The 22,504-nt window shown below is 37.1% G+C and overlaps 1 protein-coding gene across 3 annotated transcripts in view; it reads left to right on the forward strand.

Moving 5' to 3' along the window:
- LOC149151012 (SEC14 cytosolic factor family protein / phosphoglyceride transfer family protein) overlaps positions 1–15,354 on the forward strand; it is a 232,206-nt gene extending 216,852 nt beyond the window's left edge. For all 3 annotated transcript variants that reach the window (XM_089446003.1, XM_089446002.1, XM_089446004.1), the window contains one exon: positions 14,784–15,354. In XM_089446003.1, the coding sequence (XP_089302129.1) occupies positions 14,784–15,134 (351 nt within the window). In that variant the 3' untranslated portion in view covers positions 15,135–15,354. The remainder of the gene's footprint in view (positions 1–14,783) is intronic.
- Positions 15,355–22,504: the final 7,150 nt, after the last annotated feature.

A 22,504-nucleotide genomic window follows, 5' to 3' on the forward strand; every position in this document is an offset into this window, starting at 1 on the left:
TTGTGACAAGAAGTATCGAGAGATATTTTATTAGATGAACCTTGGACTCAGAGAGAGTAGACAGACCAGTTAAATTGAAGCTTGTTGAAAAGAAGTCAACCTTGATTTCGAAGATGAAGATTGCTAGGAGTACAAAGCGAAAGACTTCCTCAGTGAGAGGGAGAAGACTATGAAGTTAGGCACCTCGTGCATGGTACTCTCAAATTGATGGCTATTTGGTTCTACACAAAAAGGGGATGTTGATCCATTGTTGAAGATGAGCCCGTGATTTTGATGATCTATTATTTGACTGGAGCTGAGAACCTCTTTGTCCAATGTAAGAGGGAGCTGATTAATGGATCTTGGTGTAAATGCAGTGCTACTTGGGATTGAAAGTATGACATAAGCTTGTTGAAAATTTTGGTGAAATCCCTCAAAAATTTGGCATGATGGACTGTGTTGAAAAAATGTAATTATCTTTGGCCTTCATAATGACGTGTAATTGTGATTTTATGTAATTGATGTAAAGAAGAAAAATAAAATTATTTTTGTAATATTTGTCTCATGGGTTTCATTAGCAAGGAATTTTATTTTTAGTAATGGCTCCCATTGTGAGCCCTTAGGATTGGTCATAAAGTCAAAGAGAGTCAATGTCATGTATGAAGGACCCTTTTTGGGCATGCTATATTTGTATATGAGTCATTAAATGAATAGGAAGGCCCTTTAAGACCAAGCAAAGACACCTCCTACAAGTCGGCTTCAAGAAGAATAATAAAATCTCTCAAAAGACATGTCGGCTCACATTCAACTCATGTTGGCTTATATGCATGGGAAAACAACTATAAATAGGCAGTTTGACCTCATTTCAGAAGGCAAAATTTCGGTCATGATCAAGTCTGAAATAAGAAGTGAGAAGGTCACTTGGGAAGGAGCCTAATCATCAATGAAAAGAGAAAGAAAGAGAGCAAAGTCTTTCGCGTCATTTTGGATCTGTTTCTGGGTTACATTGATCTTACACGTGCGAAGAAAGGGACTGTCTCTATTGCAAAATAGGCCGAAGTATTGTAGTCCCATTGGAAGGTCAAGACAAGGAGGAAGCAAAGGCGTATCTCAAGCTGAGTAGCCAAGGAAGCAACCCCCACCTAAAGTGAAGGAAATCAAGGTTCCAATCTTGATGATTCACACGTTCTAGGGTTTCTGAAGGAAGCCAAGAATTGCAAAAAGCCCAAGTCTAATGAGCAATCGAGAAGGAAAGAAGAATTAGTAGATTGACCATCATTGAAAAGGTTCAAGCTAAGAAGCTTTGTGTCTTGGTCTTGGAGTAGCAAATAATTTAAGGGTCTTGATCTTGGTATTCGTCAATTGAAGTCTCTATAAGAAGAAGAATTTGTTCGGGTTTTCCTCTCAAGTGAAAGAGGTTTTGGCTCTGGATGGTAGCTTATATTTTATGTCTCTTGTCTCTTTATGGTTTATGCATTGGTAGCTGTTTGATGAAGAATAACACTATAATAACATAAGTAAAGGAAGATCCTAATCTAAGAAGTAAAAAGCATTCACAAGCAGTTATCAATAGAAGAGAAATCACCTAATTGCTATGCCCTAGATTTCCAAAAAGGAATCAGAGCTAAGGTGACTAAGTCAAGGAAGGGAATCTTATCAATGGACACTCGAGGATCAAGTCTTGAGGAAGGCATCAAAGCAAAGATCATCTTGAAGTCAAGATATACAAAGGAAGCATCATAACCCTAGATCAAAGAAAGTCTACACCAACAAGAAGTCTTGGAATCCTCAAGTCATCTCAAGAGATCTCAAAGACCCTACTCAAATTAAAGAACTTATACATCAAGCAAGACCAAGAACATTGTCGTCAAGATTCTAAAGCGATCTCTGTCTCGTTGAAGCAAGATCCCTACCATTGAAGACATCATCAAGAAGTCATCATTGATCTTCATCAACAAAGACTCCACCATCGAAGGATCCAAAGGGGTCTCCCTCTCTGTGGCATCAAGGATCATTCTTGAAGAAAATTATGTTTATCAAGGAGAAGTTTTCTATTCTCTATATCATCATCAACATCAAGGAAGCAACAAGGAGAAGGAGCATCTTATCAAGTAAGTATATTTATCTCCACATTCGAATTTTTCAAAATGTATTTTGGCAAGGAAAGCAACAAATTGATTGGGGCTTCAAACTATCTTGCATGGAAGAAAAGGACAAAATCTGAATCTCATTGAAAATGAGGTTATGGAACATGTCAAAGGATCAATCACCAAACTAGCAAAGGAAGATGCTCAAGCACTTGCAAAGTATATGAAAGGGGAAGTTAGGGCTCAAAGGATTCTCATAGAATCCATCAAGGATCCCCTCATCCCATATGTATCAAAACTCGAAACTTCAAAAGAAATCTATGACAAACTAGTAGAGTTGTATTCCATAAGCACTGTTGGAGAAGTCATCTCATTAAGGCAAGAAATCTACAAGCTAAAGATGTCAAGGGAAGATGGAATAGCCTCATATTTTATGAGGATATATGAAATCAGGGATCAACTTCAAGATCTGGGAGAAGTCATGTCTGATAGAGAAATGACTACAGTTGTACTAAATGCACTATCGGAGGAGTGGGGTAACTTTACTTCAAGTATCTATGGGAAGAAAGAAGCTACTCCATTCCATGATCTATGGTCATTGTGGAAGATTGAAGAATCTAGACTAAAGGACAAATTTGATGTAGGAACTGGTGAGAAAAATCAAGCTTATGCTACACTGATGAGAAGAAAGGGAAAATTTGGGAAGTTTGGTTCTCGGAAAAAGAAAAGGGACATGGCTAAGATTCAATGCTATGGGTGTCAAGAATATGGGCACTACAAAAGAGATTGTCGCAAGGTTAGGAAAGACAATAACAAGAGAGGAAGAGAAGAAGCCCATATCACTGAAGAAGTGGAGGAAGATGTAAGGAAGAAGCCCTAGAAAGATGAAGTAAGACATCTCTACTATGACTGAGATAATCTTCCTCACCTAAGTTCTTTTCATAGTTCCTTAGTCTTCTGTTGTAAGATATGGATATCATGATTCACTAAGAAATATGATGGGATGCATCATGGCATCATAAAAGCATTGAAAGCAAGAGCTCATATCATCATCATAGAGAAGCATGAAAGATGGTTGAAATTGGAATCTATGACAGTCAACTATGGAAGGATATAGCTCTTGGGAACCTCATTGGAAACATAAGTAGCGCTTATGAAAAGGAAAAAGGTCATCCAAGTCAAAGCTCATCATACATCAGTCAAAAGGAAACATATGTTGGATGGGGATACTCTAGATTCTTTGATGGAATCTTCATGAAAGGTTCACCGATCAATGGGGGAAGCAAGTGTTTCATCAAGAAATCCAAGGTGGAATTCATGGGATGATGGTATGGTGGCATAAGAGGTGAAGCAGATCAAGGGATTGAATCTCTTTTCAATCAAGGAAACTACTCAAGGAAGTCTAGATGACAAAGAAAAATGAGGTATGTATGCTTGTATTCGATATTGTAAAGTCATGTCATATGGCTGCCGGTAACATGGATTAATGCTCTATCTTGAGAGCATCATAAAAAAGAAGGATCTCCTCCTTCTAAGGGATGCAGGAATGCATGGGTCACACATTCACTAGATGAAATCAACATAATATGTCCTCATATGTAATATGAGGTGTTTGACGTTAATTGGAAGAACTCTGATTGGAAGTTCCTGGGAATGAAATGTGTGGAAGAAAGGAAGGAAGAGATTGTGGAATATGAAACTATGGAAAAGGAAATCAACATTCGAGAAACCAAGAGATTTGGCTAGGATATCTCCAAGAAAGATATGTAGACTCTGATGAAGTCCGAAAAAGAGAAAGACCCTTGACAATATATATCTTTGGGAGATGTGTCGATATGTACGCAGGATGTTGATGCAAACTAGAAGATGTCATGATAAAATACCATCACAAAGGTAATTTTGATTTAAGTGTTCATTTCTTATTTTTGAACGAATGTGTGGATGGGTTTATGCAGGGATGCCAAGGGAAGATCTATGGATGTCTTCCACCACCGATGCCCATGTAGTAGGATGAAAGATCCTTAAGAAAACATGGCATGAAGAAGGCAACATGGCATGGAGGAAGGCCAGATATGGACTAATGGATCACTTTTCGATGATGACATGACTAACTCATGGATGAAAGTGATGGATGGTCTGTGCCCTATGATGAAGTCCCTAACATGAAGACTCCTGAATAACGAAAAGAAGTTCATGACATCGTAAGCAGGAGTTCTTCAAGCAGTTGAGTGTCCCATCATCTCAACTTGAGGAGCTGCTGTAGGTCCCTAATTAAGAGGGAGTCTGGAAACAAGTTTCTTACTTGGTAGAAACTTGGAAGTAAAATTCCTAAGCCAAGAGTGAGCTTAGGTACACTCCTTTTGTAGGAATGAGTACATTCCTTTATTGGAATAGGACACATCATTCTTGTTTTCACTTGGGAAGACAGAATGGAGGATTGGGTAAACATCTGGCATTCGATGCTCTTTGAGGATGGGTTAGGGCATCCAAGACAAGAGTAGGCATAGAGGACCGATATTTTTTAAGGATTGGGAATCCAAGATATGAATAGTTCTGGTGGAACACACCCTAAGAACCCGGGTAGGGTATGTTACGAGAGAGACAATGATGATGGTGTCTATACATCATTGGTCTTGCTAGCATTGGCCTTGCTATGTGACAAAGTTGGTTGATATGATGCTACACAGATGGGTTACCAATCCGACTCTTCTTATGAGAATTCTTCAGATTGAGAATGACCAAGTACCATTATGAATACCTCCGTAGTTAAGAGGGAGTGTTAAAAAAATGTAAAAAAATGTAACTAGGTTTGGTCTTCATAATGATGTGTAATCGCGATTTTATGTAATTGATGTAAAGAAGAAAAATAAAATTATTTTTGTCATACTTGTCTCATGGGTTTCATGAGCAAGGAATTTTATTTTTAGTAATGGCTCCCATTGCGAGCCCTTAGGATTGGTCATAAAGTCAAAGAGAGTCAATTTCATGTATGAAGGAGCCTTCTTGGGCATGTTATATTTGTATATGAGTCATTAAATGAATATGAAGACCCTCCAAGACCAAGCAAAGGCACCTCCTACAAGTCGGCTTCAAGAATTAGAAGAATAATAAAATCTCTCAAAAGACATGTCAACTCACACTCAACTCATGTCGGCTTATATGCATGGGAAAATAACTATAAATAGGCAGATCGACCTCATTTTAGAAGGCATAATTTCGGTCAAGATCAAGTCTGAAATAAGAAGTGTGAAGGCCACTTGGGTAGGAGCCTAATCATCAATGAAAATAGAAAGAAGGAGAGCGAAGTCTTTTGCATCATTTTGGATTTGTTTTTGGGTTACGTTGATCTCACACGTGCGAAGAAAGGGCCTGTCTCTATTGTAGAAGAAGCCGAAGTATTGCAGTCCCATTGGAAGGTCAAGGCAAGGAGGAAGCAAAGGTGTGTCTTAAGGCGAGTTGCCAAGGAAGTTGCCCCCGCCTAAAGTGAAGGAAATCAAGGTTCCAATCTTGATGATTCACATGTGCTAGTGTTTCTGAAGGAAGCCAAGAATTGCAGGAAGCCAAAGTCTAAGGAGCAACCGAGAAGGAAAGAAGAATTAACAAATTGATCATCATTGGAAAGGGTCAAGCTAAGAAGCTTTGTGTCTGGGTCTTGGAGTGGCAAATAAGCCAAAGGCCTTGGTCTTGGATTTTGTCAATTGAAGTCTTTATAAGAAGAAGAATTTGTTCGGGTTTTCCACTCAAGTGGGAGAGGTTTTGGCCCTGGTTGATAGCCTATATTTTGTGTCTCTTGTCTCTTTATGGCTTATGCATTGGTAGTTGTTTGATGAAGAATAACAGTATAAGAACATAAGCAAAGGAAGATCCTAATCTAAGAAGTAAAAGGCATTCAAAATAGTTATGAATAGAAGAGAAATCACCTAATTGCTATGCCCTAGATTTCTCAACAGACTGCAAGTCCATGGACATTCCCTTGGTGACAAATTTGAAGAAGTTGCGAGACTGTTATTCTGATCTGGTTGATCCCTCTATGTATCGCAAGTTGATTGGATCATTGAACTATCTAGTTAACATCAAACCTAATATCTACGATTTTGTGAACACGTTGAGCCAATTCTTGGTTGAGCTGGACATGTGCATTGGTCACAGTGAAACATATATTGAGCTATCTACGTGACACCATTGATTATGGTTTGAGATTTGTTTCTAATGGAGAACGACAACTGCATGGTTTCACTGATGTTGATTGGGCTGGATGCATTGATGATAGAAAGAGAACTTTTGGTTTTTGTTTTTGCTTGGGCTCTGTTGTGATTTCATGGTCAAGTAAGAAGCAAATTTCTGTTGCTCTTAGTACGACTGAAGCTGTGTATATAGTCGCAGGTTCATCCTGCTGTGAAGTTGTGTGGCTTCGTAAGCTGTTTGCTAGTTTGTTTGATCAGGTGCAGTGATCAATTGGCTCATTGAACTATATAGTTAACACCAGGGCTGATATCTGCTATTTTGTGAACACGTTGAGCCAAATCTTGGTTGAGCCCTGATATGTGCATTGGTTGCAGTGAAACATATATTGAGGTATCTACATGGCACCATTGATTATGGTTTGAGGTTTGTTTTGAATGGAAAATGGTAGCTACATGGTTGTACTAAAGCTGATTGGGCTGGATGCACTAATGATAGAAATAACACTTCTGGTTTATGTTTTAGCTTGGGCTCTGTTGTGATTTCATGCTCAAGTAAGAAGCAAACTTCTGTTGCTCTTAGTATGGTTGAAGTTGAGTATATCACTGCATGTTCAGCCTTTTGTGAAGTTGTGTGGCTTCATAAGTTGTTTGCTAGTTTGTTTGATTAGGTGCTTGAATTGACCATTCTATATTATGATAATCAAAGTTGTGTAAATCTTTCTGAGAACCCAGTTTGTTTATGATAGGTCAAAGCACATTGAGATCAAGTATCATTATATGCAGAGTATTGTCCAGAGAGGAGCTGGGAGGCTCAAATATGTACCTATTGATGAGCAGGTTGCTGATGTTTTGACAAAACCATTGTCCTGGATGGAGTTTGTTGTTGTAGAGAACAACTTGGAGTTGTTGAGAATCCCTCTCTTTGAGAGAGGGAGCATTGATTGTATAGCATCATGTGATTGACAATCTTCCTTGGGCCTAGCTAAGAGACCGAGATTTATGGTCGGGAAGATTGTCTTGGTTACTCCCTTGGGTCATTGAGATTGATAGAGAAACCAATGTGGTTGGGGAGTTTGGTTTTGAGGCTTGGAGTGATCCCTTAAATCATTATGTTTGACTGAGAGGCCAGTAGGTTTGGTCGGGGACATTGATTTTGAGTACTTTCGCTTGAGTCATTGCATTTGACTGAGAGACCATATGGTCGAGGAGATTGAGACTTTTGACATCGAGACTAGGATTCCTCCCTTGGGTCGTGGACCAAGAGACTATATGGTTGGGGAGTTTGATATTGAGATAGGGATTCCTCCCTTAGGCCATTGAGCTTGACCGAGAGACCCTTGTTTATGGTCGAGGAGACAGATCCTGTGTACTCTCTTAGGTGATTGGGTTTCACTGGGAGACCATTAGTATGGTCAAAGAGTTTGATCTTGATTACTCTTTTGAGTCATTGTGCTTGATTGAGAAACCATTACATATGGTTAGAGAATTTTGGCCTCATTGATTGATCCCATTGGTCAGTTGGGTGCCGACCCTGATGCCATTGGGTTTTGACTTATGGGATGAGTTTGATGCTAGGTATATTTCCTTATGATGAGACTTGTACATATGATCTCTCCCTTGGGTTATTACTGAGAGACCAATGGATTAGTCAGGGAGATTGATCTCTCTCTCTCTCTCTTGAAATAATGAAAAGTACCTCCCTGACTAAGAGGGAGTGTTGAAAATTGGTAGCTTTGGTCGTGTTTTCATTGTCAAAACAAAAGGAGAAATTATGAATTTTCATGTTGACCAAGTTGGCCTCATTTGCACAAGTTGGCCCTATTACATGAAGGGGTTTGACCCTATGGTAAAAACCCACCTTCTAGCACCTAAGTTATTGGAAACGTTGTTACCCGTTTCTGAAATGGAAATGGGAACGGTCCTCCTCCAAAACACCACAAAAATGTTTTTTTACCGTTTCCAAAATTTCGAAACACCGGTTTTGTGAATGGAAACATATTTGAGAGGTTTTCAATTTATTTATTTTTATAATCATGATCTGTTTTTGGATTTCCAGAATTAGATCCACCTTAAAAGCGTCAGGAACGATTGTATTAATTTTTTTTTTTTAGGTTTCACTTCATTAAAAGTGACACCTTCACCTAATCGACTGACCTTTCACTTAATCAACCGATCGATTGGGCATTTGAAGTCGCGCTGTTGTTGAATATTAGAGCCGCCGCCACCGTGAGCATTATTCGCCATCGCTTGAGCTGCTGTTGGAACCTAGACAAGTCATCACCGTGACACTCAACAGTTGGAGCCACAAGGCATAGAGCCTGCTCAACGTAATTGGAGCCATTCCCTTACCTTGTTGTTGGAGCTGTGGCCATTGACTTGTTGGAGTCGCCGTGAGAGTAGGCGTAGGTACATTTTCTCTATTCGGAGCCACTAGCTGACACTGATAAATTGATTATTCGTTTTTCTGTTAGGAATAAGGTTTCTGCTCTAATTTAACTCAATATATGAAGGATGCTAACAACATAAAAAATTAAATGGACAACTACTTGGTGACAAATCACAATATTTTTTGACTTATTTTAATAAGGGCCTATATAAAATACTTAAAATGGTTTTGCTTACATACCACCATTTGCAGAAACACCCACTCTTCCCATATTAATGCTATTGGAAGCAACATCCATTGAAACTGGGGTCAACTGTTCAGATAAGCCTTCTTTAAGGGTTGGAGAATCATATCCAACAACAAATCCAAGTCGCGTGACATGTGAAAACAACTTTTTCTCATTCAATACTAGAGAACTCACAATCTAATTTTGTGTTCCAGAATCCAACTATCATAATATTTACAAATTGCAACAACATTCAGGCTTCAACACTACAAGTTCACAATAGTCAATGAATGGAACAATAATAATATCCATAAAATTCTCCTTTGATTTAGGTAGATGGAAGAGTCAACTATCACATCCAATATTAAAGTAGCTATCTTATGAGCCCTCTGCAACCTCTGGAGTTAGCATCTTCATATGCATCTTCATATGCTTGATCATGTAGCATAAAACCCTGTCCTCATATCCTCTGCTACTTCAAATATTTGTCATAGCTGAGTTGGGAATGAGCCCTCACAAGGGTTCCCATCCTCAATGGCTGATTTCAAGGGCCTAGATAAAGGAATTATAGCCATAGCGAAGATGCATATATAGTTCCAATTTGTAGTTGCACCATAGGTTAGTTACTTTGGTCGCTGGTGCAGTTTGTTATGTTCATTAGTTAACAAGTAGTATCTAATCAATATAAGAAAGATTGATTTCAACGTGCTACTAAATCTCTTTCATTGTACATATTGCTAGTGTAGTTGCAAGTTTCAAAATGATTACCTTGTGACAAGATACTATTATTCACACTTTTTACATCGAAATATATCCATCTCACTCATTTTAACTCAATATTGTTTAGTATGTTTTAAGTTTTAAGTTATAACTAGAGCAATTTGTAATTGTCAATTTTATTTTGTAGTTTCATTTACATCATCATCATGGCAACTTCAAGTTCAACCATTCGTGACGCAGAGGAAGTGGAAGATGAAATTGAATCTGCCTCTGAAGTTGATCCAGAATCACCGCTTTGGAAATATGTAACTGTTGTTGGGAAGATCCAAGGAGGGGGATCATTGGCATGGGTTTGCAGTGAGTGTAAAAAGGAGTATAAGGGATCATCCACCCTGGTTATAGCACATTTACTTGGGTTAAAAGGCAATGGGGTTCAAATATGCATTGGCCCACCTAAAGAGAATGGGATAGATGGAAATGGTTTAAGCAAGGCAAAACTTGCAAAATATCATAAAGAATAAGACGAGGTGGATGATAAAGCAAATGAGGCAAATCCTGCCTTTCAATTCAAACAACCAACAAGGTTGGGAGCATCTTCATTAAAGCCTCCGCTTCCCTCTCATGGAATTGTCAACCTTGGTTCAAAGTGGTCTAATTTGGGACCGCTTGAAAGGAGTTTTAATATTGATGCTTGAGAGATGACAAATGTAGCTATAGGTCAATGCATTTATGCAAATGGTCTTTCCTTTAACCTTGTGCGATCTCCTTACTGGGCAAAGATGATAAAATCAGTGAATGAAGTCTCAAAAGGGTACAAGAGCCCTGGATATGAGAAAGTCCGCATTACAATGTTGAGTGCTGAGAAGTTAGATTTGGAGGCTAAATTATGCCCCATTCGCAATTGATGGCGCATTTCAGGGGTGTCCATCATTTCTGTTGGATGGAAAGATCAAAGGGATATGCCTTTGATTAATGTGATTGCTCAAAGTCCAAAGGGGGCAATGTTTTTGAAGGAAGTGGATTGTGAGGGGCAGTTGAAAGATTCCCAATTCATTGCTGACATCTTGATTGAAGGAATTGAATTGGTGGGGCCAGAAAATGTTGTCCAGGTAATCACTGACAATGCAACGGTGTGTAGAGAGGCAAGCCTAATTATTGAAGGCAAATATCAACACATCTTTTGGACCCCTTGTGCTGTACATTCATTAAACCTCATGTTGAGCAAGATGGGAAAGCAAATTGAGTGGATTTGAGTTATTTTTGAAGGGGCAAAAGAAATTCAAGCCTTCATCACAAATCACCACATGTCCCAAGGCATCTATAGGGAATTTGCGAAGTTGAAGCTCGTTAAGGTACCTAAACTTTAACGTTTATTTCATAAATTCTAATTTCTATGACTCTAAATTCAAATAGGTAAATTGGATTCTCAAATGTCATGATTCATGAATCATAATAGTTATTCATTCAAATTATGATTTTTAATTTATTGAAACATTGGCAATTTGGCACTTGCAGGTTGCCAATACTCGTTTTGCTTCTCACATCATAGTCTTAACAAGGCTTATGCAGGTGAAAGACGCATTACAATCAATGGTATGCAGTTCTCTTTGGAATCGATGGAGGCAATCCCAATTTGAAAGAGCACAACCAGTGAAAAGGTTGGTTGTTGATGATGAATGGTGGGATAGGGTATTGGCATTTACTAAGCTAATTGTGGATTTTCTCCGCCTGTTTGACGCAAATATGCCTAATTTGGGAAAGGTGTATGAGGGCATTGGTTCCATGATAGAGAAGATAAGAATGGTTATAAATGCTAAGAAGGACCCAGATGAATTTTTTTACAGAGAATTAAAAGATATATTGACCAAAAGGTGGAACAAGATGACCACCCCATTGCACATTTTGGCATATGAAGTGAATCCAAAATATTATGCTATAGAGTTGCTAAGTCACCCAGGTAGAACCGCACCAAACAAAGACCCAGAAGTCTCACAAGGATTTAAAAAAGCTTTTTGTAGATCCTGAGTTTGGTATTCAGATTCGTTCAAAGTTTGCTCATTTTGTGGGATCAGAGGGTTGGGGTGCTGATATTGATTGTATGCGGGACAAGACCAGATTAAGTCCAATTGATTAGTGGAACTACTATGGTGGGGAACTTCCACATATCCAAAAATTGGCCATCAGGATTTTGTCTCAGGTTGCTAGTTTGTCTTCAGCAGAAAGGAACTGGGGTACCCATGGCTTCATCCATTCAGTGAAGCAAAACAGATTGGGCTCTACGGAGGCTGGAGAACTAGTGTATGTTCATATGAACCTTTGCGCGCTGTCACACAAGAGAGATGAATACAAATTTGAGCCCACCAAACTATGGGATGTGGAACCAGAGTTGCCTAACTTGGATATGACGTTGAATGCCAGGTCTTATATGACTTTGTTTGATGAGGAGGCACTAATAGTTGGATCTTCAAGTGGACATGGCAGCAATGCTCTGGCCCCTGGAGAGTATGTGGTTCTTAGTGACATGAAGGAAGACATATTTGATGATATGTAAATGTAATTTATGATGGTGTTTTAAACTTTTGAGCAATGAATATTGAATACTATAATATGCCATATGAATTATGAATAATGATAGTAGATTGCCAGTTAGTTCATTTTGTACTTTGTACTATGTAGTGTCCATTATTAATTTTAGGGATGATGTTTTAACCTGTCATGTTGATGATTGAAATTTGAAACAGAAACTTCATGGTATGTTGAATGATGAATGATGAATGATATAATAATCATTAATGATGATGACAATGTTTATGTTGAATTGATGATGATGATAGACGATAATTGATTATGTATTTTGAGATATAGAATCTAGATTCTAAAAGATGAATGGTAATATGAAATTCTTATTTATTTATTTATTTTTCGTTTTTACATAAATATATATGTGCCTTTTCCTTGCCATATTGTATCTAGATTTTTTGAAAATTTGCCATATCTGTTTCAAACCCCGCATCCATATCTGTTCCCGTATCCGTTTCAATGCAACTTAGCCTAGCACTCATATATATTGGCATTCGATTGACCTCATTTGGTATCATCATCATCTCGTCCATTCGATTTGAAACAAGACTTGTTCACATGTGTGAGGAGAAGAAGAAGATTTGTTTCTGTGCTGACCTTTGTTTGACCAATGTTGACTTGGGATTTCTTGATGCTGTTAGACCGAGCTTTTGACCAGATTTGGATGCCAAATATTCCTTGGTTCATTCACTGTTCATTGATTGGTTGTTGACTGAATTTTGACTCTGTTGTTTGGCTGTTGACTGAATGTTTGACCACAGTTCAAACTCAGAGCTCTGCTCGAAATTTTGAGGAAATTACAAGACCGAATTTCAGCACCTCTATTGTTGACTTTCACTTGGACAGTGCATTGACTTTTGTCTCTCATTTGACTGGTTTGACTTGGCATTTATTGAGGTCAGAGATTTGCATTTTGACTGGTATATTTTGATGTATTGAACTCTCTCATAAGAAAAGATTTCTGGGTTTTCCCCCTTGTGGGGTTTTGCCTTGGTTATTGATCAGAATTTTTGGTGTCTCTTGTCTCATTGTTTACTGTATTTCTCTATTGAAGAAGTTAATGGTTGAAATTTTTCACATTGCCCAATTCATTGAAAGAGCCTAGGGCCCGTCGATCAATTCTAATTTTCCATTTTTCTTTATTTCATGGTAAACTAGGGTTAGGGGTTGGTTAAATCTGCATTTTATAGCTAAATTGCACTTATATGTTATTGTGTTTAAGCAAGCATTGCATCTATTATTTGTATGAAAGCAAAATCTGTCATTTATAGCATGTTTTATTTCCAATTTTCAACCACCAAAAACACATTGTTGACCTATCCCTTGTTTACACTCATCAATAGCCTTAAGCCCATTATTGAGCATACCATAAATAGGCTATTTCCGTTGCTGTTATATCATTTTGCATGCTGTAAATCTATGTACTCCTAAAACCCTAATTTATTATAATAAAATTTTATGAGTTGATGTTGGCTAGTAGAAAAGTTTATTTGAGTATCTCTAGACCTTATTTTGGCCTCCAAGGCTTTGCTAGTTTTTTCCTCTATTCCATCAACTCTCTTAGACCCCATGCCTCTCTTTCATTGAAGATCCTTATAGGGTGTTTTTGCAAGCTCCTTCAAGAACCATTTGGATTAATTCCATAGGTCATCTTACCTTTAAGTCTTGCTGGGGAAGCCTACCTTGTGGGAATAACACCTAACCTCAAAATAACAAGGGAGAAGCCATTGAGGTGATGGTGGTGGATCTCATTATTGCCCTAAGACTTAGAGTCCCTAATGAGACTTTGCACTAGGCTACTAGATTTTGAGGTAACAGGGCCTTATGTACATTGGTTGCATATAGCAAAAAAGGGGTTTTTAACATTTAATTCCTACTTTGCATATTTGATCAATGCCTTTTATGGGAAGAAATTGCCGTGGGTTTCAATTGATGAGGTGGCACTTCCACTCCCACTTCCATCTGTCCCAACATGACCCTCTGTTGCAACATCATAATCTTTGTCACTACTGTTGCTCTTGATGGAGTAACTCATGTTACTGGTTTATTTTAATGTTAGATTTTTTCTTTTTGCATTTTTCTTTGATGAATAGTTATTTTTCAAGGGGTCTAGTGCGGCTCTTAAACCGGGAGGACAGTCACTTAAACTGGAGGAAATGATATAAAAACCGAAATACCAAAAAGTGGAGAATAATAAGAAATAGCATAATGTAGTTAGTGGAGGATAATAAATAGCTGAGCGCAGTGAATGGATAATATCAATGGTAGAATATAATTAAATAAAAGAGAGGACGTGGTGGATAAAAAGTTGCTAATTTCTTAGGACATGCGCTTGAATAGTAGAATACAAGTTCTAATCTATTAATTTTTGTATTTCATTCTGTATCAGAACAATCTTGTTTTGCGAGCGGCTTGCACATTTGGTTTCCTTTTGGTTTGGTCCTTAATTTTTTCCTAACAAACAGATCTCTCAATGGTATTCAGTCATGCTTTATACTATAGAAAATAAAGAACCTATCATAGATTCAAAGGAGTAAGAAATAAATTCTTATGTCGTTTCTACCCCTATTTCGTGGTCTTTTAGAACATTCTTTTATAATTTTTTTCTAATTTTTTTCCAGGTTTTGAAGCCTGCTACACGGAAAAAGCTACATATCATGGGAGATAATTACCAAAGGGCACTTGCTGAATATCTTGAGTCGGTTCCGTCCTTTTTCGGTGGTGATTGTACATGCTCTCACTGTAGAGGGCCTTCTGCCGACAGTGGTAGGGATGTTTTAACTCCCGGCAGAGAATTGTTACGTGGTGAATATGACGGAGAAGAAGAACAAGGGAGCTACTATGAGGATGAACTGTCTACAGATCGTAGCTATACTCATATTTTAAGGGTTGCCGTAGTAGGGCTCTTAATGGTTTGGATCATTGTTGCTTTACTTGCAGGTTTTTATGACCCCGAACAACAATTTTTTTGATATCATCTGATGTCTGAGTAGTTAAGGCACACCTTTAAGATTCCCCAAGCCATAAAGGCAATTGACGAAGGCAAACTTTGACAGAAACCAGATTCCTTTCTTTCCGAGTCCCTATCTTCTTGTATTTTTGTTGGCATTTTCATCTTGGAAAGCATTATTCATTGTCACTAGCACTGTCATGGCATTGTTTAATAAATATCTCGAAATAAGGTTGAGGACATTTGCAAGGAAAACATGGAGATCGCTGGACAGCTTTTGGTATGTATTTTTCCATTTTCTTATATACAATCATTGACTCATAGTGTAGCAATAAACAAAAGGCTTTGCTTAGTAAGAATTTCATGGAGTCAAATTTTACGTTATCTCAACTATGGGAAATTAAAAATTAGTTGAACACAGTAATTATTTCTTCAATTTACGATGATGGACATGCAGCTCATGGATAAAGGCCAGAAGAAGACCATTAGCAAAAGTATTTTCATAAGGCTGGGGGGCCAAGCTGCAAGAAATTTGAGGTAGCCGTTGTTAACATGTATTGAACTTTTGATGATAACAGTGTTTTTTACACATGAAGATCATTAAGGGAGAGGATCATCTTTGAAGGTCAGAGTTTCTTCTTGGAGTAGATTTTGTTAGCGAGACTGGCCTGATCGAAAAAGGAAATAGTAAATACCAAACTTGTTATTAAATGTTCTAAAGTTCTTCGGAGAAGCTATGCTTTTGTCATGCAGCCTATCTATAAAATAGCTTCGAAGATAGTACAGATGTTCCGTTTCCTGGTGTTGCCAGCAGATGGTTTCCATAAGCAGAATGTCTTGGTTTATAGAATCAATTTCGGAAACATTATTATTGAATTAGGAAAATTTTATGCTGGGATAATATAATTCCGTCCCTCTATTAATCTCTAATTGGTTATGGTGAGGCACAGAGGCACATTCTTTATCAAATTTTAGATTTACGTTCTGGAATATTTTGAAGGAAAAATGGCCTATTTTTTTTTAATCAAATTTTAGATTTACATTCTGGAATATTTTTTATGTGTGTGTGAGAGGAGGGGATCTTGTGTACAAATACGTTAAGGGAGGTCTCTCGGATTCTTCCCTCTTCCCATAAACATCCAGATAGAGGGTAACTCAACTGCTAGCCATAGTGATGGTAGGTAACCTAGTAAGATTTAACTGAATTTGAATCTCAACCTGATTAGAGCGGAAGATCTCATGACGAACTTGGCTTTGACACTCTTTCTAAATTGATGGAGCTAATCCATTAAACAATAACCTCCGTGAGTAGAATTGGGAGCCTCACGATGAACTGTCCCTTGAAACAGTTTGTTTGAACCTATCGAGTTAATCCATTGGATATATATATATATATATATATGAATGATGTAGCCTTCCAGTTTATCACTCCCATGCAACATACATTTTGTTAATTCTTGTTTCAAGCAGGTACAGAATAACTTGATAAACATTTTTATTAATGTATAGATAAAAAAAATTATTCTAAAAAATTACGAAGTTTTGGAGTTTTGTTTTTTTTATTTGTTTACTAATAAAAATACACTTTTATTATAAAATAAATTTTGCATGTAACTTTTAGTATTATCATTTTATTAATGAAATAAAGTTTTGCATGTAACTTTTAATAATAATATTAAAAGAAATTTATTATTGAAAGTCTTTCTGCATTCAGTGATAGAATTAGATATGATTGTTAAATAAAATTGGTGTCAAAATGATAAAAAGTACATATAAAAAAAACAAAACATTGTAGAGTAGTAATGCTGATTTTTGATAGGATTTTCTAACAAATAATTAGTTATAATTTCTAATGTTAATTTTTTATAGTATTTAAAGATCTCAATAGTAGAAGAAAAATGCCAGTAGGATCATAGAGAGACAACAAGACAACCAAACCAGAGAGGCAAGAGTTTACTCTGGGAAAACCCACATGGGGAAAAACGCAACAATCTTTTCCTTAGAGAAATTATTCAATTCAACAAATATACATCTAATTCTTCTAACCAAGAATAAGGTCAAACTAACCAACAATATCACTATGGTCAAACCTAGTAAACTTTCCCTTAGGTCAAGTCACAAAGATTACCAATCAAATCGACGTAGTCGATCTGTCTATGTTGGAGTTTAGCCTCTTAGAATTTCTTAGAAACTTGGACCTATGCCTAGAAATCGCTACCTAGAAAACCCTCAGAAGCTCACATGTGCGAGGTCAAACAAGAGAGAGAATGCATGATATATCGCTGTCCTTCTTCGTCGTCCTTTTCTTCTTATTCATTTAGATGGCTAGAAAATGTATTTTATTGTGTGATTCAAATTTCCCAAGAGGAGGTCGAATAGCATATATATAGTGATTCTGGCTGGCTAAATGTGTGTCTCTCTGCCTGGGCCTGACTTGAATTGAAGGAGGGCTGATTTGACCTTATTTGGAGTCAAAAATTCAAAAATTCTCTTTTGAAACCAGATGAAGAGCCTCTCTTATATTAATTATATTTTAAGGGCTAAAGTAAAAATGACATGAAGAACATGTCTTACATAATTCAATGGCTAAAATATTAATTATGAAGACCCAACATAGCTACAAAATTAAACACTCCCTCTTAACTAGGGAGGTATTCATAATGACCATCTAGATGTTCTCTTGTTGATAAATTTCTCTAAGAAAAAGTTAGAACAATTCATCACTAGCATCATCAACATAAATATCATTTGATTACCTGGTCAACAACTCTTGACACTTGGTAAATCAATAACATCTATTAGTTACCATAATTCCAGTGGATACTTCTCACCTATGGTGCACTATCACTGTAATCTTACTCAATACCCCTGACACATGGTACAACATTATCATCAACAAGTCACCCTAACTCTGGTCCCTCGGACACATGTTATACAGACTAGTTTTGGTTCACCATCATTTTGGTCAATATCTTTGAGTCATTGTGAATCTCCAAAGGTTTCTATTCATGAATAGCTAAATGTGTTCACTTAACCTAATTGGAGATTTTGAGTTTGATGTTGAAAGGCATCCACTCAACTGAGTGATTATGGGCCTCTAAGATCATTCTTCCTAATTCCAATCAACATACTTGACACAAAAAGAATGGCTGTCCTCTATTGGACCTTTCTCCTTAATTTTTATCAACACAGTTGACACAAGGAGAATGTTTGTCCCTTATGCTATCACATCAACACTTTGAATCATTCTCCCTAATCCTGTTCAACTTGACCTAGGGGGAATGACTGCCCTTGCTGTTGCAATTTCATCACTCTCTTTTGCTTGAGAGAAATCACTCCAACCTTCTCGTCGAAGTATACATGCTTAATCTTGGGATAGATGATTTGTTAGCAATATGATTGAATATAGAATAGTGTTGGAACCACACTGCTTCCTTCTGTAACATGTCTTGGTACTAGATCTCACTGTGCTTTGGCTTTTCATTATGGTTGTCACCTACACTTGATCAAACAATCTTGCAAGTATTTTATGAAGCCATACTACTTTTCAACTTGCCAACCAAGTTGCAATATATTCGACCTCTACAATACATAGTGTGACGAATGCCTACTTCTTGCTCATCCAAGAAATCATAACTGAGCCCAAAAAGATTCAACATCCTTATGAACTCTTTTTGTCTTCTGTACTCTTTGCCAAATCAAAATCTATGAATCCCTGTAGTTGTACTTTACTATTTGAGACATCTAACCATAACTGGAGGTGCCATAGCTAGTTGTATCATGCTGGTACTTCAACACATATTGAGCTTCATACCTTGGTTCAACCATATATTGATCGACTTCTTTTTGGTTACCTTAACTAGATGCTCTTTTTGAAACAACTTTTGCTGTGGTAATCCTAGCTACTCCCTTTTCCACTGTTGCTTTCTATCATATCAGTGATTTAACCTAACAATGTCAATGACAGTCCATCATCTCGAACTTAGAGATCAACTTCCTCTCAAGCTAAAACAAGGCCCCTTGATTGCTCCATCTGTTACAGAAGGAATTCCTTTGGCCACAACTGCTCCCTCTAACACGAGTCCTTCTGCTTCTATTAGAAACAAATCATATAGGATCAAACTTGATCCATCAATCCAAATCATAGGTATAATATTCTATTTGCAAGCTAGAGACTTCTTCATGGCCCTCAAAGCCTTGAGGTGATTCCATGTACACTTCTTCCTCAAATTCTTCATGGAGAAAAATGGCATCTACATCCACATGATGTAATTCCATAACAAAAGCAACAATAATTCTAATAGTAGTGTACTTGGTAACTGGAACAAATGTCTTTTCATGATTCTCTCCCTATATCTAGGAGAACCTTCTTAAATCTTACTTCTATGTTGCCATTTGCCGCATGATAGATCATGTAAATCTATTGGGAAGTCACTATTGACTTCTCTTCGACACAATCAATGGATACTCCAAACTTGTTGATTTGTGTGCTTCCTCTGAACTTGGATCTCATTCAGTACAATATCTCTCAACACAAATCACCGATTATTGGAGAGTCCTCTTGTCTCAAGCATTGCTTCGTCTTCCACTACTTCCGTCTATTTCGTGAGCGTTAGTAGCCTTTACTATGTACTTGAAATCCTCAATGGGAGGCAATGGAAGAACAATTGTAATCAAGCAAGGATATAAAGACGAGAGGCTAATAGTAAAACAATAACAACACTAATAATCGAGGAAGAGAGATATAAAGTACTTATCTTTTGAATATTGTAGGGAAATGTTAGCTCTCTCTTGATTTTGGCCTTCTTGCATCCTTGTAAATTTATCAAACCTCGTCCTCATCATTAGCATGATGCCATTCCTTGCAAGAGCTAGGGTTTATTCTTTTAGCATAAATGTTAATCTAGGTCCAACTTGGGTTTTATCTACTAACACTAGGTTTTCACATCTAAGACTTCCAATCTTCTAGAATTTACAAACCCTAGTTTTCATTTTACACCTTTTGCAAGTCCAACAAACTTTGTCATATGAAAATTCTTTTCCATATTTAAACGTCCAAAAATTATAGTGTCCCCATGCCTCAAAATATGAAATTCATCATGGCTTCAAGCAATCAAAGATGTGCTATCTTGATGTCAGAGCTAAGTAGATGTATCAATATTAAGGACCTCTAATAAATGTGAGATGTCTTATCAACATTACTTTGTTATTGTTGTAACTATGTATTCTCAACTAAACATCAATGCAAATAGCTTGTCCCTCAACATAGTAGTAGTAATAATAAGAGGTTTTGCAAATGACCATTTTTCTCTAGATGACTTTGGTATTGAAACTTGAAGTGGAACTCGGTCTCCTTTTTCATTGTAATATCTATCACATCAAATTACTTCATGAAGGCATTTCATTATGCTTCTTTGCTCCCTCTGAATATGAGTAGCTTTCTCATAAATTGATCATATCTTATATGGTTTGTAACATCTCGAATTGGTCACATTTTAGTTAGTGCAATCATAATTTCAACAATATAATGTAAGGCATCATATTTGACAAGAATCCTTTTCGCAATAGTACAATATATGTCATTAACATTATGCTTTTGATCACGTACCTTAAGGGAATGTCTTTACATAGGTCTAACCTTGAACTTCAATCAAATTGTGCTTCAGGATGCCAAGCAACTTTATCATAATTCAAAATTGTGATGTCATTGGCTTATATGTTATCAGATCTTTCTAAACTCAAAAATGTATGTGCAAATTATCTTGTGCAATACAAGTATCAGAATCAAAAGAGAATGTGTCATAGGATCTTTGTGTCTTAGTATAACAAGCAAATTGCTCTTCTAGTTATCATGTCAACAAGGTGAAGGATGAGATCATGACATTCCACCGCCTTCAATAAAAGAAATCTTCAAGTGACACAAACATTTGATGTTAGAAGAGACTTTACTTTATAACCTTGACGATGAGATTTTTCATTGTCAATCTGCAATTAGTATGCAAAGGTGCTTTATGTAGTGGATTGTTGGTCATCTGTTCTGTTAGTGTCAATATTTGCATATTTCCATTAGGGATCAAATTTTCTCTTTGCATTTTCATTTTAGGGGTCCCATACTGAAATTTTTACATCATTTCATTTGGTCATGTCAAACTGATTCACTGATGGTTGTCTTTTCTTAAGAAAATCTACTTTCTCCCTCATAAAGTGTACTCTCTGACCCATCTTCAGGTTGTCTTCAGTCATGGTTTCATGGCCAAAATGCAATCATATTTTCATTAGGTCATAGGTATGTTTTCATTAGGTCTTAGGGTTTCATTTCCAAGGTCAAGAGCATGATTTAAAGGTGTAAATAAAGGGCAACAAGGGTATGAGGATGATAAATAAATCAAGAATGATGGCTAGTAAGTTGGTCACTATATAATTATATTTTTAACTAATGTAATTTTCACCTCAAAAAACATTTTTTTGAGGTGAAAACAGAGTATTTTGAGTTAATTTGTATTTCTTATGTAATTTTAAGTCACTTTATGTAATAAATGATCTTGATTGAACCAATGGATCTCTCCTTGCTACAAGACAAAGAAACATTACAAAAATCAGTTCAAATTGAGCATCGTCCACCTGAAAAGGAACAAAAAAGAAAAGGCATTAAAAATAGAGATTTGAAAAAGGTCAAGAAACATTAGAAAGTGGGTTTTTCTAGTGAAAAATCAAAATCTACTCCTATATAAGGTGTCACATTTCATTTTCAAATTCATCATTCTCATTTGGCAAAGGAGTCAAAAAGTGAAGAAAAGAGGAGAGGTTGAGTGAGTTTTGGGCCAAGGAGAAGTGGCGTTGCGCTTTTGGAGTTTGGTGCTACGTGCTTCAGGCGGTGGAGGTGGCGTTGCACGTTCAGGGGGTGGCGTTGCGCATACAAGCTAGGCGCTGTGCATAGGGCATTTTTGAAAGTGCAAAATAACACTACGCTGCGTGTTCAAGAGGGCACTGCGTGTTGAGCAGCAAAGACCAAAAAAGCCTTTAGCTTCATAAAAACTTCCAAGAGAAACCTCTCATCTATGAAACAAGTAAGTTCCCTCACTATAACTCATCATTGAGTTGCAATTGAAGTATTTGAAGGTAATTTACCATGACAAATGGGAAACCCTATATTCTCCCTCAATTACACCTTAGGAACCCTAATCCCCTCTATTTCTCCCACCATCTATTACTAAAGTCTTGAAACTCTCCCCTATATCGTTCCATAACATTTTATACCCCCTCATCCTTCATCCCACAAGTTATGTTAAAAAAAAGGACCTAAGCCCCTCTCCCCCATTTTCATGATTCATACCCTCCCCTTCATTTTCTAGCTCACCAAATTACCTCACAAGGTCATCTCCCATTCCCTCA

Source organism: Pinus tabuliformis, chromosome 9 (genome assembly GCF_031772625.1).
Source record: "Pinus tabuliformis cultivar Carrire ecotype Pingquan chromosome 9, CPIR1, whole genome shotgun sequence".
Lineage (NCBI taxonomy): Eukaryota > Viridiplantae > Streptophyta > Pinopsida > Pinales > Pinaceae > Pinus > Pinus tabuliformis.